Below are 16288 nucleotides of genomic sequence, written 5' to 3'. Positions count from 1 at the left end.
GAAGTAATGAATTGTCCCTATTCCCTATATAGTGCACTTCTACTCTGGTCAAAAGGAGTGCACTGATGGGTACAGTTTTGGGACACATCCACACACGGCCATTCTCTTGCAATATGACCCACTAGACCTGAACTATTTCAAGCCACTCAAACCACAAGCGGTAATGGTGTGTTCATGCATGAACATTGCACTGTGTTTTCAGGGGAAGGATATTATAATATGGGTGTCTAGGTGTCAGGCTCTCAACCTGAAGACAGCCATTTGAATATGGTCTCCTTCCACTTCTTCTGACTGACTGTCCTATTTTTCTCCCTTTCTCTCCCTCTTGGGTCTTGTGTGTGTGTGTGTGTGTGTGTGTGTGTGTGTGTGTGTGTGTGTGTGTGTGTGTGTGTGTGTGTGTGTGTGTGTGTGTGTGTGTTGGTACGTGTCTGTGTGTGTGCCCCAGTGGACGGCCAGTGGCAGGAGTGGAGCCTGTGGAGTGACTGTTCAGTGACCTGTGCCAACGGGACCCAGCAGAGGACCAGACAATGCTCAGCCGCTGCCCACGGTGGGTCGGAGTGTCGTGGCCACTGGGCGGAGAGCAGAGAGTGTTACAATCCAGACTGCACAGGTAACACACTGACTGGGCCACTTAGCTATTAATGCCATCATCATCGCCATCATCATCATCACCATATTCATCATTATCACCACCACCATCATCATCATCATCATCACCACCATCATCATCATCACCACCATCATCACCATCACCATCATCATCATCACCACCACCACCACCATCATCACCATCACCATCATCATCATCACCATCACCATCATCATCACCACCACCACCATCATCATCATCATCATCACCATCATTATCATCATCATCACCATCATCATCATCACCACCATCATCACTATCATCATCGTCCCAGGGACTACAGATGTAAATTAGCTGTTAGCTAAATCTGGTGCAATGTATCATTTCTCAGTGGTGTGAGACTTGTGTTTGTGTTGTACAGTGTCCCTGTCCAAATAAACTTAATGGAATAGTTCACCCAAATTACAAAATTACACATTGGTTTTCCTATGCTGTCAGCGGTCTATGGACAAGGTATGACAGCAATCCATGATACAGTATGGTTTAGTTTCCCTTAGTTAACGTTTTAGCATTTGTGGCACAATTCCCATTCAAGTCATGGGACCAATATTAGCATTTTTTGCGCATCATGTCCAAATCATCCAAAAGTATCTAAAATTGATTGTGAATCTCAACAAAGTCTCTTATAGATAGTGCTGAGCGATGAACTGAAACTGGGGTTATTTTTGGTTTTTGAAACAACTAATTCACTGATGTCGGTTCAATTATTTTAATTCCATTTTGTTCATTTTCTTTCCTTTTTCTGTGAGCTCAATGCGCACATTAAGTAGTTTCTCTAGAGATAAATCAGATCAAGCCCGAACTGTGCGATGTAGTAGGGAGTTGTATTTTCCAACAGGTAGATATTCTACAAAGTTTAGTGCAGAAAACATGGTAATTAACTGCAATGACCATAATCCATTGCGTGCCTACTTGTCCGTTCTGTGTGTTTCTAAAGGCCTGCTACATTAGGTTAATGTGGGGAAGACACGGAGAGAGAGAGGAGAGACAGAACATAGATATAGAGGGCAGTTGCTTGGCGAGGTATCTCTACCTGAAAATACATGATCTAAGTTATTGATAGTTGGTATTCAGCAGTCATAAAAATATGTCTTATTTACTTTGAAGAACTACTAAAATAGTGATTATGTCAGATAGCAGCTCTATAGAGATCTGATGATGATTTGGAATTAAATATTAAAGTCATCAAATAAAACCAATATTTAATTCAAATAAATAAAGGATGGTTAATAAGTGATTAGCAGTAATGGGAAGTCACTACCATCATGGGACTTGGGATGTTTTAATTGTTTTATTCAGTGTTGTTACAGCATTCAACCCACACAATACATAGTGAATTTAATGCCAAGAAATACAATATCTAATTTATGAATCTAACTGAAAACGAAACCGACCTCAAGAAGTACTAATCTCTCAGCAATAATTTTGGATGATTTGAACACGATGTCATTTTGATGAACTATCCTGTTAATAAAATAAATTCAGCTTCTGAATCACCATACAAAATACATGCTATGAACCATATGAACATGTCATGTAAATGTCATTCTGAATACAAAACTACTACAGTATCTGTAACTACTGCAATAAGAGTTCAGAATAAAGACTTTTGGTCAATCTAGCACTGGGCAGGGACCAGAGAGTTCTACAATCCAGACAGGTCAGAGCCTGGCTGACAGGGTGTATGTAAATGTGACGGGTGCTACAATCCAGACAGGTCAGAACCTGGCTGACAGGGTGTATGTAGAAGTGACAGACGTCACTGTGCTTGCTCAGCCGTACCACTTCCTCCTGAACCAACTCACACAGAGACTAGAACCCAGAACATCCACCTTCCAAACACACATGGCTGCCCTCTTCACAATGCCAACTACGCTACCGAAACAACAGTGACCAGGTCTCATCAATTAGATCTCTAACGTCCTGTTAGATATACTGTATTTGTGTTATTCATGTAGTTACTTTAATAATCACTTTAATAACTCTACCTACATGTACTGTACATATTACCTCAATTACCTTGACACCGGTGCCCCCGCACATTGAGACATGGATCATGTCTGTCCATTTCAAACCTCCACTGAGGTTAGTCCTTGGACCCGTATGTATGGAAAAGGGGTAAATACAGGTGGGATGGAGGAGTGATGGAGAAGGGATGGAGAGATGAAATAGAGGAGTGTGACCCCTTCCCAGGGTTGTTCTACCTTTCAGAGAAGGTCATGTGATTAACTGTTTAGCTGAAGGGGACCATCTGTTTTTTCCTAATGCTTGATTTTACTGTGTTCATTAAAAAGCCATAAAACATGCCACTGCTTTGGGAAACTTTATCATAAAAGGCCTTTTAATATTGGCAAAGTGAGGAAAGTTATCACCGCAGTCACAGAGCAGCCTCCCCAGCCATAAAAGGAGACATATTCCTCATTATTACAAGTATTATCAGAGTCATTTTATTAATTGAATCTGGATGAAATTCTGCCAATTTTTTTTTTTTTTTTACTATATCTCTGGGTACTATAAAACATGTCCACGGCTTTGTGCCAAATGGCACCCTATTCCCTGAGTCCCTGGTCGAAAGTAGTGCACTATATAGAGAATAGGGCGCCCTTTGGGACACGCCCCCATGTGTCCCAGTATCTATAATCCCACCTACTGTGTCTGTGTAAGAATGAATTCACATCTTTTAGCTACACATCATAGTAGAGCTGCATCCCCTGGGGGACGTAGCACATAGAATGGTCAAGGTGGTGTGGTATTTTAGAGCAGTGATTCATAACCTTTTTCAGTTACTGTTCCACCAACAACATGTTGCGCTTCCCAGAGTACCCCTGAAGTAACCCCTGATGTGCATTTTACCAGTAGGACTATTGTCTCAGGAGTCTTCTCAGGTATCCCCAGGGGTCCTAGTGCCATTATAGAAATTGAAAGACCGGCTGGCTGATGGTAAAAAAATGAGAGATTCCTTATTGGTCATGCTTTATTGACAACCGATTGGATGTTTTTATTTATTTTTATTTTATTTAACCTTTATTTAACCATTATAGCAATTGAGATTTAAAATCTCATTGAGATTTAAAATCTCTTTTTCAAGAGCGTCCTGGCCAAGATAGGCAGCACAAAGTCATTACAAAAAATTACAGACAAACAACATGAAAAACTTCACAAGTAATCTAGTAAAAACCATAGAATTCACAAGAGTATAACCAAATCAAAACAGCAAATTAAAAACATTGACAGGTCAGGGAATCAGACTCAAGATCATTCATCAGTGATTTAAAAATACCAATTGGTACAAGTTCTTCCAGTTTAACAGTATTTTTGTAAGGCGTTCCAACGATGGCGCGGAGTACATTAAAGCCCTTTTACCAAATTCAGTTCGGACATTTGGAACAGTTAGCAGGATAAAGTCCAGCGAACGAAGAGAGTGCCCACCACATTTCTGAACAATAAAAATGCCCAAATAAAAAGGTAGTAAACCCAAAATGTTGGGGAGAGAAGATGGAGTCCAGAGGCTCTCTGGCTCCTTGTTTTAAAATCCATCATCTACTGTACTAATTTCTACTCCTTCATCACTCTGCTCTGAATGAACTGACCAGGACAAAGCCAGCCTAATGATGAGCTGCCACCATAATGTTTTACCTGTCAAGTTTTTAACAATCAGCAGACAAGGAGAGGACACAAGGAGAGGAAATAAGGAGAGGAAATAAGGAGAGGAAACAAGGAGAGGAAACAAAAATACAACACAAGGATATAACATAAGGAGAGGCCACACGGATAGGACACAAGGAGAGGACACAAGGAGAGGACAGATATTTAGGCATTTGAGAAAGAGACCCTTTTTAACAGTGATGTGTCTCCTCCACAGCCAATGGCCAGGGTCTAACTCCTCAGCCAGGGGTCTAACTCCTCAGCCAATGGCCAGGGGTCTAACTCCTCAGCCAATGGCCAGGGGTCTAACTCCTCAGCCAATGGCCAGGGGTCTAACTCCTCAGCCAATGGCCAGGGTCTAACTCCTCAGCCAATGGCCAGGGTCTAACTCCTCAGCCAGGGGTCTAACTCCTCAGCCAATGGCCAGGGGTCTAACTCCTCAGCCAATGGCCAGGGTCTAACTCCTCAGCCAATGGCCAGTTGTTTATTAACAGTGATGTGTCTCTCCTCCTCAGCCAATGACCAGTGGTTTAACTGATCTGTCTCCTCCTCAGCCATTGGCCAGTGGTTTAACTGATCTGTCTCCTCCTCAGCCAATGGCCAGTGGTTTAACTGATCTGTCTCCTCCTCAGCCAATGGCCAGTGGAATCCCTGGGGGCCTTGGAGTGGCTGCTCCAAGTCATGTGACGGGGGTTGGCAGAGGCGGGCGCGGGTGTGCCAGGGGGCGGCGGTCACCGGGCAACAGTGTGAGGGCACGGGGGATGAAGTCCGCAAGTGCAGTGACCAGCGTTGCCCAGGTAACGATAACCCCATAACCACCATAAGTGAGACCGCAAGAGTCAATTAACTGGAAGCGTGGAGTGAAGATAATGATCTTCCTCTTCGCTGAGGAAGAGTGACGTGTCTTTCTGTTCCTGTAGGAGGAAACGATAAGAGTTACATAAAGCAGAGGGTGGGCAACCCAGCTTCAGCTCTGCTCTGAAAATAGACAGAGCCTAGAAAGATAATCTGCAATTCAACAGTGAATTCAACAACGGAGTAATACAAAGCTTCTATTTTGGGTTACGATAAAGATTGACAGTTGTGCTAAACTCATGAGATATGTATACTGTAGGTTATTGTCTATTCTTCAAGAACCAATGGGCAAATATCAAGAATTGAAATTACCATTGAACAGCTTCCCAAATCAGACTGTAGCTTTAAGAGGAAGCTGTTAGAGAGAGAATAGAGAGAGAGAGAGAAATAAAAAGAGAGAGAGGATAGAGAGAGACAGAGAGAGAGAGTGATAAAGAGAGAGCAAGAATAGAGAGAGAGATGAGAGAGAGAGATAGAGAGAGAGTGAATAAGAGAAAGAGAATAAGAGAGTGAGATAAAGAGAGAGAGAGAATAGAGAGAGATAATAGAGAGAGAATAGAGAGAGATAAAGAGAGAGAGATAAAGAGAGAGAGAATAGAGAGAGAGAGAGAGAGATAATAGAGAGAGAGAATAGAGAGAGATAAAGAACGAGAGAGAAAATAAGAGAGTGTTATTTTGTCTAGGTCCTAATGTATGATTAATATCTTAATATTAATTGATGGTGTTGATTAACCACCTGTTTTTATCTCCATGGAGACTGTTCGGTACCACAGCGATGAATGCAAATTCAATCTTTTGTTTGACCATTATCACCCTGTAAAGAGTGGCATTGTTTCTGTTGTAGGAGTAAGGACTGTAGGGAAGCAGTTCCCATGATCAATCTTTTTCAAACCTGTTCTATTTTAAGCAGTTTAATCCAACACAAAGAAACCATTTTACAACTACAGCCTGTTCATGTATTACAATCTAGTTACAATCTAGTCTACACTTATGCAATTATAGAGGAGGCTGGTGGGAGGAGATATAGGAATACAGGCTCCTTGTAACGGCTGCAATGGAATTAATGGAATGGTATCAAACCAGGGGTTGGAACCAAAATTATTTTCCAATCGTTTTCATTATTTTTTGGGTTCCGTTCAACTGTTTCGACCAGCAAAATAAAGTTCTGAACCGGTTGGAACCCTAAAAAACGTTGGGTTTATATTGTTCCTTTCTGTTCCTTTTAAACCGCTGAAATATGTATTTTTTTTTACATGAATATTAAATTGTATTTTGCCATAACATCACGGTTTAATTGTAATGAAAGACAAACACCCACTGTGCTGCCAGTCAGAATGTAGGGCGCGAGGTGGAGCTGACATTTTCAGGGGGAGCGAGAGAGTTTGGAGGAAGCTTGCCTTGAAGCGCTGGGCATCTTGTTATGACATCATTATCTGAATTAGACACACAGAGGAGGAGCAGCTTCTATGGAGGAACTTTGAATGTCTTTGAACATCCGAGTTGGTGTAACGTTGGACCAGAGCTAACGTTAGCTAGCTAAATAGCTAATGAGCTAACTAGCTAACTAGCTAACTAGCTTGTGTGTGCAGAGCAGCACTATAATTAAAATCAAACTCTTACCTTTTTGGAGTTAATAAATGCAATGTGAAACGTGATAACTAAAGTATCCTTAACTAGCATTGAAAAGTAAATCCATTCTTCTCTAATTAAACATCTCTCCCTAATTTCTGAATTACACTTGTAACGTTGTCAGTAGGCTACAGTAACCTATGTAACGTTGTCAGTAGGCTACAGTAACCTATGTAACGTTGTCAGTAGGCTACAGTAACCTATGTAACGTTGTCAGTAGGCTACAGTAACCTATGTAACGTTGTCAGTAGGCTACAGTAACCTATGTAACGTTGTCAGTAGGCTACAGTAACCTATGTAACGTTGTCAGTAGGCTACAGTAACCTATGTAACGTTGTCAGTAGCCTGCAGTAACCTATGTAACGTTGTCAGTAGACTACAGTAACCTATGTAACATTGTCCAGTAGGCTACAGTAACCTATGTAACGTTGTCAGTAGGCTACAGTAACCTATGTAACGTTGTCAGTGGGCTACAGTAACTTATGTAACGTTGTCAGTAGGCTACAGTAACCTATGTAACGTTGTCAGTAGGCTACAGTAACCTATGTAACGTTGTCAGTAGGCTACAGTAACCTATGTAACGTTGTCAGTAGCCTACAGTAACCTATGTAACGTTGTCAGTAGCCTACAGTAACCTATGTAACGTTGTCAGTAGGCTACAGTAACCTATGTAACGTTGTCAGTAGGCTACAGTAACCTATGTAACGTTGTCAGTAGGCTACAGTAACCTATGTAACGTTGTCAGTAGGCTACAGTAACCTATGTAACGTTGTCAGTAGGCTACAGTAACCTATGTAACGTTGTCAGTAGGCTACAGTAACCTGTGCTTCACAGGGGAGGGGCAGGTAGACTCAACACAAACACCTTGAAGCGCTGGCAAAAATTTCCAGCTGGCAGGCAAACGCTGGAATAATAATAATAATAATACAAAAAATATTATATTAATAATAATAATAAAAAATAATAATAATAATATAAAAAAAATATATATATTTAAAAAATACAAAATAAAATATATATATATAATAATAAAAATTATAAAAATTATCATAATAATAATAATAATAATAATTTCTGAGTGACAGACTGAAGGCTTTGTATAGGCACTTTTTTATGGGACTTTTGTGGGACTGTAAAAAAATGCCCGGAACATAAAATTATGTTTTTAACCAGTTCGCATGCTTTTAAAATAACGGTTCTCTTCCGGGACAGTATAGATAACTTTAGTTTATGGTCCGGGTTCCGTTCCTAATTGTTATTTTCCGGTTTTTGGTTCTGTTCCCTGAATCAGTTCCAACCCTTGATGGAAACCACGTTTGACTCCGTTCCAAAAATTCCATTACAACTATTACTATGAGCCCATCCTCCTATATCTCCTCCCACCAGCCTCTTCTGGACTAAACATATTTGTGAGTCAGCAATAACCCAGCAATGTGTTGTGTACGGTTCCCTCCCCAGCGCCGTATGAGATCTGTCTGGAGGACTACACTGTATCCATGGTGTGGAGAAGAACACCTTCAGGAGAACTGGCCTTCAACAGGTGTCCTCCCAATGCCACGGGTAAGGACACGTGTGTGTGTGTGTGTGTGTGTTTGTGTGTGCGTGTGTTTGTGTGCGTGTTTGTGTATGTGTGCGTGTGCGTGCGTGTGCGTGTGTGTGCGTGTGTGTGTGTGTGTGTGTGTGTGTGTGTGTCTGTATCCTCCTAATGCTCCAGGTAAGAATACAGTCATACCCTGGGATTTTGTCTATCCTAGTGGTTACCACCGCTGCCTTTGGGGCATGTGAGCGTGGTATCAAACACTTGTCATACCCACTCACTTATCCTACTTTTTTCATTCAAATCTTCACTTTTAACTTCGATTCATACATTTTTTTCTCCAAAATTACACTTTAAAAAAAGGATAGTCCTGCTGGTCTGAATTCAGACTCCAGCCGCAGTATGGCCATTGACTGAATAATGAACCAAGAGAAACTAGAGCACTTTAAAATGTTCTGCTGTAACTTAGTTGATAATGAAATGAGTCATTTTCCAGGGGTTATTATGTTGAGGTTTCATTGGGAGCTTTCTGTCCATTACTCATGTGTAGAGAGGACTAGCGGTGATGGATATGTCCCTGTCACATTCCACTGACACATCCATTCCTGCTGTGACGGATTGGAAGTGCTTTACACGGTGCCTGTGTCCCAAACGACTCCCTATTTCATATACAATGCACTATTTTATTTAAAAGTTCTGCACTACATAGGGAATAGGGTGCCATTTGAGATGCAGATGGTATGTTTCTACTGAACAGATTTCCCTATTTGCATTGCATTGACCCTCACAGCGTTATGTCAATGTGTTTTCAAATAGCCTACAGCCAAAGACAGGGACATATTACTAGGCTAACTATGATTATATTGCCTACAACAGCATGGCACTTTTTAGCTGCTGTTTTCTACAGGTAAGGAAAAAGGCCTCCTCCTCTTCCTCCTCCTCCTCCTTCCCTTTATCAAATACCTCATAGCTCCTCCTCCTTCCCTTCCCTCCCCTTGTCCTCCTCCTTGTCCTCCTTCCAACCTCTCGTCTCCCCCTCGTCTCCCTCCTTCCAACCACCCCCCTCCTCCTCCTCACCTCCCCTCCTCTCCTCTCCCCCTCCCCTCCCTTCCTCCTCCTCCCTCCCCTCCTCCCTCCCCCTCCCCTCCCTCCCTCCTCCACCCCCCCTCCCCTCCCCTCCTCCTCCCCTCCCCTCCTCCCTCTCCCCCTCCTCCCCTCCTCCTCCTCCTCCTCCCCCTCCCTCCCTCCTCCTCCTCCTCCCCTCCCCTCCCCTCCTCCACCCCTCCTCCACCCCTCCCCTCCTCTCCTCTCCCCCTCCTCCCCTCCTCATCCTCCTCCTCCTCCTTGTCTTAATCAGACACCTGAAGGCTCCACAGTGTACCTGTTGTTTGATCCATGTGGTGGGACTGATAAGCTGCTGTGGTTGTGTGTGTCTGTATTGTGAATGGTAGAAAGTGAAGCAGGGAAGCGGTCACACTGAACCCACATGTCTCCCACCACACTCTCTGTTTGATTCCACTATCACACCACTGGACACAGAGGACATTGAAAAGTGCAGGAGGTGTGTGGTTATAATATAAGGGACTGCGTCCCAAATGGCACCCTATTCCCGATATAAAACACTACTTTTGGCCTTGGTCAAAACTAGGGAACAGTGTAGGGAATAGGGTACCATTTGGGTGCCAGGGTTCTATCTGGACTGTGAAAAGAGATGAAAACAGAATCAGGGGGATTGTGTTGAGGAAACAGGGTGCTCGGTGGGGTGGGGGAGGGTACGTGTGTGTGTGTGTGTGTGTGTGTGTGTGTGTGTGTGTGTGTGTGTGTGTGTGTGTGTGTGTGTGTGTGTGTGTGTGTGTGTGTGTGTGTGTGTGTGTGTGTGTGTGTGTGTGTGTGTGTGTGTGTGTGTGTGCATGTCTTGGTGGAGCGATATGTGGAGTACCCTCCAGCAAGTCAACAGCTGGGTAGGTATGATGCAAAACCCTTGTGTAAGATTGCATGGCATTGGATAGTGCGTGTGCATGTGCGTGCGTGTGTGTGTGTGTATGTGTGTGTGTGTGTGTGTCCATGTCAGTGTCAGTGTTAGTATTATAGTACTGTACTGATTGTTGATGCCCTGACACAGTGTATCCAATCCGTTTTTTTTTCATGTGTGGTCATGCCTTGTTGCTTGTTGCAGTTGAACACAAATGCACAAATGATGTGAGAGACACTGGTGTAGATATCTCTGCTGAAAATAAGACATTGGTGTAGATATCTCTGCTGTATTTAAGACATTGGTGTAGATATCTCTGCTGTATTTAAGACATTGGTGTAGATATCTCTGCTGTATGTTAGACATTGGTGTAGATATCGCTGCTGTATTTAAGACATTGGTGTAGATATCTCTGTTGTATGTAAGACATTGGTGTAGATATCTCTGCTGTATGTAAGACACTGGTGTAGATATCTCTGCTGTATGTAAGACATTGGTGTAGATATCTCTGCTGTATTTAAGACATTGGTGTAGATATCTCTGCTGTATTTAAGACATTGGTGTAGATATCTCTGCTGTATGTTAGACATTGGTGTAGATATCTCTGCTGTATTTAAGACATTGGTGTAGATATCTCTGTTGTATGTAAGACATTGGTGTAGATATCTCTGCTGTATGTAAGACACTGGTGTAGATATCTCTGCTGTATGTAAGACACTGGTGTAGATATCTCTGCTGTATTTAAGACATTGGTGTAGATATCTCTACTGTATGTAAGACACTGGTGTAGATATCTCTGCTGTATGTTAGACATTGGTGTAGATATCTCTGCTGTATGTTAGACACTGGTGTAGATATCTCTGCTGTATGTAAGACATTGGTGTAGATATCTCTGCTGTATGTAAGACACTGGTGTAGATATCTCTGCTGTATGTAAGACACTGGTGTAGATATCTCTGCTGTATGTAAGACATTGGTGTAGATATCTCTGCTGTATGTAAGACACTGGTGTAGATATCTCTGCTGTATGTAAGACACTGGTGTAGATATCTCTGCTGTATGTAAGACACTGGTGTAGATATCTCTGCTGTATGTAAGACACTGGTGTAGATATCTCTGCTGTATGTAAGACATTGGTGTAGATATCTCTGCTGTATGTAAGACACTGGTGTAGATATCTCTGTTGTATTTAAGACATTGGTGTAGATATCTCTGCTCTATGTTAGACATTGGTGTAGATATCTCTGCTGTATTTAAGACATTGGTGTAGATATCTCTGCTGTATTTAAGACATTGGTGTAGATATCTCTGCTGTATGTAAGACATTGGTGTAGATATCTCTGCTCTATGTTAGACATTGGTGTAGATATCTCTGCTGTATGTAACCTTTAGCCTTTAACACTATTGAACAAACACAGAAGCAGCATCTGGCTTCCAAATAGCTACAGTGTATTTTCTGCCTTAAACTTCCACTGGAAGATGTGAGGGGCTGAGGGAAATTACACAAGGAAGATAAGTCTCCTATGAACAAGTATTAATCTCTCTCTCTCTCTCTCTCTCTCTCTCTCTCTCTCTCTCTCTCATCCTCTCCCTCTCTCTTTCTCCTAATCTCTGCTGACTCCCTATCTTTCCTCTCTACCTTTCTTTGATTCTGTTCTTATTTCTTTCTCTGTTCTCTGTATTTTTCTCTCACGCTCTTGCTCTCTCTCATCCTCTATCTCTGTCCTCCCTCCCCTCCCTCCTGTCCCCCGCCCCCACCTGCTCCCCCTTCCATATCTGTCTCCCTCTCTATTTCTCTTTCTCTCTCTGTTCTTTGCCCCTTTCTATCTACTGTATCTCCCCTCTCTTGCTCACCTCTCCCCTCTCTCTATCCACCCTTCTCTCTCCCTCTCCTCATTCTCTCTCTCTCTTTCTCTCCTGTCTTCCACAGGCACCACTAGTCGACGCTGCTCTCTGGATCACCGGGGTGTGGCCTATTGGGAACCACCCAGCTATGCCCGCTGCATAACCAATGAATATAGATACCTGCAGCAATCAGTAGGTCTATCTTCAGTAGGTCTACTGTACTTCTCTTTCTCTCCTCTCCTCTCCTCTCCTCTCCTCTCCTCTCCTCTCCTCTCCTCTCCTCTCTTCTCTTCTCTTCTCTTCTCCTCTCTCTCCTCTCCTCTCCTCTGCTCTCCTCCTTTCTCCCCTTTCCTCACAGTGTCTGTTTGTGGCACATCATAAATTCACCATTACCCAATGTTCCCAACTGCACTGTTGCCAAAGATGAACATTCAATAGGGGAGCAAATGAAACCATTCATTTGTAATGAATAGACCTCGGCAACTCTTTGATTTAGTGCTACTGGCAGTTTCCCCCATATCACCAACGTCTCCCATGGATGTTTCTCCTCTTTGGGCGGGGTATTTAATAACCATTTTCACTATTGTGGAAGCAATGATTTGGTAGTATTTAGGTATATATTGCTTCTTCTCATAGCAAGATAGTATTATTATACATCTATTAAATATTCTATCCATCATTCACTGACCCAGAATGGATTTAAGGCCGGAACAAATTGGACAGAATAGAATGAAACTGAACAATAAAGGTAGGAAAAAAGCTGGTTTTTAAATGAGGATAAAAAGAGGAGATTAAAAGCTGAATGCTGAATGCAAACTATTAACCCCGTCCAGTCCTGCAACATGTCATCGCTCCACTGACATACCTCTACAATATCTCTACCCTGCTACTACTGACATACCTCTACTCTTTCTACCCTGCTGCTACTGACATACCTCTACTCTCACTACCCTGCTACTACTGACATACCTCTACTTTCTCTCTACCCTGCTACTACTGACATACCTCTACTCTCTCCCTACCCTGCTGCTACTGACATACCTCTACTCTCTCTCTACCCTGCTACTACTGACATACCTCTACTCTCTCTCTACCCTGCTACTACTGACATACCTCTACTCTCTCTCTACCCTGCTGCTACTGACATACCTCTACTCTCTCTCTACCCTGCTGCTACTGACATACCTCTACTCTCTCTCTCTACCCTGCTGCTACTGACATACCTCTACTCTCTCTCTACCCTGCTACTACTGACATACCTCTACTCTCTCTCTACCCTGCTACTACTGACATACCTCTACTCTCTCTCTACCCTGCTACTACTGACATACCTCTACTCTCTCTCTACCCTGCTACTACTGACATACCTCTACTCTCTCTCTCTACCCTGCTGCTACTGACATACCTCTACTCTCTCTCTCTACCCTGCTACTACTGACATACCTCTACTCTCTCTCTACCCTGCTACTACTGACATACCTCTACTCTCTCTCTCTACCCTGCTACTACTGACATACCTCTACTCTCTCTCTACCCTGCTACTACTGACATACCTCTACTCTCTCTCTCTACCCTGCTGCTACTGACATACCTCTACTCTCTCTCACCCTGCTGCTACTGACATACCTCTACTCTCTCTCTCTACCCTGCTGCTACTGACATACCTCTACTCTCTCTCTCTACCCTGCTACTGACATACCTCTACTCTCTCACTACCCTGCTGCTACTGACATACCTCTACTCTCTCTCTCTACCCTGCTACTACTGACATACCTCTACTCTCTCTCTCACCCTGCTGCTACTGACATACCTCTACTCTCTCTCTCACCCTGCTACTACTGAAATACCTCTACTCTCTCTCTCTACCCTGCTACTACTGACATACCTCTACTCTCTCTCTACCCTGCTACTACTGACATACCTCTACTCTCTCTCTCACCCTGCTGCTACTGACATACCTCTACTCTCTCTCTACCCTGCTACTACTGACATACCTCTACTCTCTCTCTCACCCTGCTGCTACTGACATACCTCTACTCTCTCTCTCACCCTGCTGCTACTGACATACCTCTACTCTCTCTCTACCCTGCTGCTACTGACATACCTCTACTCTCTCTCTACCCTGCTACTACTGACATACCTCTACTCTCTCTCTCTACCCTGCTGCTACTGACATACCTCTACTCTCTCTCTCTACCCTGCTACTACTGACATACCTCTACTCTCTCTCTCACCCTGCTTCTACTGACATACCTCTACTCTCTCTCTCACCCTGCTGCTACTGACATACCTCTACTCTCTCTCTACCCTGCTACTACTGACATACCTCTACTCTCTCTCTCTACCCTGCTACTACTGACATACCTCTACTCTCTCTCTACCCTGCTGCTACTGACATACCTCTACTCTCTCTCTACCCTGCTGCTACTGACATACCTCTACTCTCTCTCTCCACCCTGCTACTACTGACATACCTCTACTCTCTCTCTACCCTGCTGCTACTGACATACCTCTACTCTCTCTCTACCCTGCTACTACTGACATACCTCTACTCTCTCTCTACCCTGCTGCTACTGACATACCTCTACTCTCTCTCTACCCTGCTACTACTGACATACCTCTACTCTCTCTCTACCCTGCTACTACTGACATACCTCTACTCTCTCTCTACCCTGCTGCTACTGACATACCTCTACTCTCTCTCTCTACCCTGCTACTACTGACATACCTCTACTCTCTCTCTACCCTGCTGCTACTGACATACCTCTACTCTCTCTCTACCCTGCTACTACTGACATACCTCTACTCTCTCTCTCTCTACACTGCTACTACTGACATACCTCTACTCTCTCTCTACCCTGCTACTACTGACATACCTCTACTCTCTCTCTACCCTGCTGCTACTGACATACCTCTACTCTCTCTCTACCCTGCTACTACTGACATACCTCTACTCTCTCTCTCTACCCTGCTACTACTGACATACCTCTACTCTCTCTCTCTACCCTGCTACTACTGACATACCTCTACTCTCTCTCTCACCCTGCTACTACTGACATACCTCTACTCTCTCTCTACCCTGCTGCTACTGACATACCTCTACTCTCTCTCTCTACCCTGCTACTGACATACCTCTACTCTCTCTCTCTACCCTGCTACTACTGACATACCTCTACTCTCTCTCTCTACCCTGCTACTACTGACATACCTCTCTCGCTCTCCCTGCTGCTACTGACATACCTCTACTCTCTCTCTACCCTGCTGCTACTGACATACCTCTACTCTCTCTCTCTACCCTGCTACTACTGACATACCTCTACTCTCTCTCTACCCTGCTGCTACTGACATACCTCTACTCTCTCTCTCACCCTGCTGCTACTGACATACCTCTACTCTCTCTCTACCCTGCTACTACTGACATACCTCTACTCTCTCTCTACCCTGCTGCTACTGACATACCTCTACTCTCTCTCTACCCTGCTACTACTGACATACCTCTACTCTCTCTCTACCCTGCTGCTACTGACATACCTCTACTCTCTCTCTACCCTGCTGCTACTGACATACCTCTACTCTCTCTCTCTACCCTGCTGCTACTGACATACCTCTACTCTCTCTCTCTACCCTGCTGCTACTGACATACCTCTACTCTCTCTCTCACCCTGCTACTACTGACATACCTCTACTCTCTCTCTACCCTGCTACTACTGACATACCTCTACTCTCTCTCTACCCTGCTGCTACTGACATACCTCTACTCTCTCTCTCTACCCTGCTGCTACTGACATACCTCTACTCTCTCTCTACCCTGCTGCTACTGACATACCTCTACTCTCTCTCTCTACCCTGCTGCTACTGACATACCTCTACTCTCTCTCTACCCTGCTGCTACTGACATACCTCTACTCTCTCTCTACCCTGCTGCTACTGACATACCTCTACTCTCTCTCTACCCTGCTGCTACTGACATACCTCTACTCTCTCTCTACCCTGCTGCTACTGACATACCTCTACTCTCTCTCTACCCTGCTGCTACTGACATACCTCTACTCTCTCTCTACCCTGCTGCTACTGACATACCTCTACTCTCTCTCTCTACCCTGCTGCTACTGACATACCTCTTCTCTCTCTCTACCCTGCTGCTACTGACATACCT

At 43.8% G+C, this 16288-nt stretch overlaps 1 protein-coding gene across 10 annotated transcripts in view; it reads left to right on the top strand.

The window, feature by feature from the left end:
* The window catches only part of LOC106577441 (adhesion G protein-coupled receptor B3), a 370554-nt gene that overhangs the window by 126776 nt on the left and 227490 nt on the right, over positions 1–16288 (top strand). For 7 of the 10 annotated variants that reach the window (XM_045687119.1, XM_045687122.1, XM_045687123.1 and 4 more), the window contains 4 exons: positions 446–610; positions 4927–5091; positions 8237–8338; positions 12218–12339. In XM_045687119.1, coding sequence (XP_045543075.1) covers positions 446–610; positions 4927–5091; positions 8237–8338; positions 12218–12339 — 554 coding nt within the window. The remainder of the gene's footprint in view (positions 1–445; positions 611–4926; positions 5092–8236; positions 8339–12217; positions 12340–16288) is intronic. The other 3 variants (XM_045687115.1, XM_045687117.1, XM_045687121.1) reach the window with 1 other exon arrangement.

The sequence above is a fragment of the Salmo salar genome, chromosome ssa01 (assembly GCF_905237065.1).
Source record: "Salmo salar chromosome ssa01, Ssal_v3.1, whole genome shotgun sequence".
NCBI classification, from domain to species: Eukaryota; Metazoa; Chordata; class Actinopteri; order Salmoniformes; family Salmonidae; genus Salmo; species Salmo salar.
This window is presented reverse-complemented; position numbering and strand designations above follow the sequence as displayed.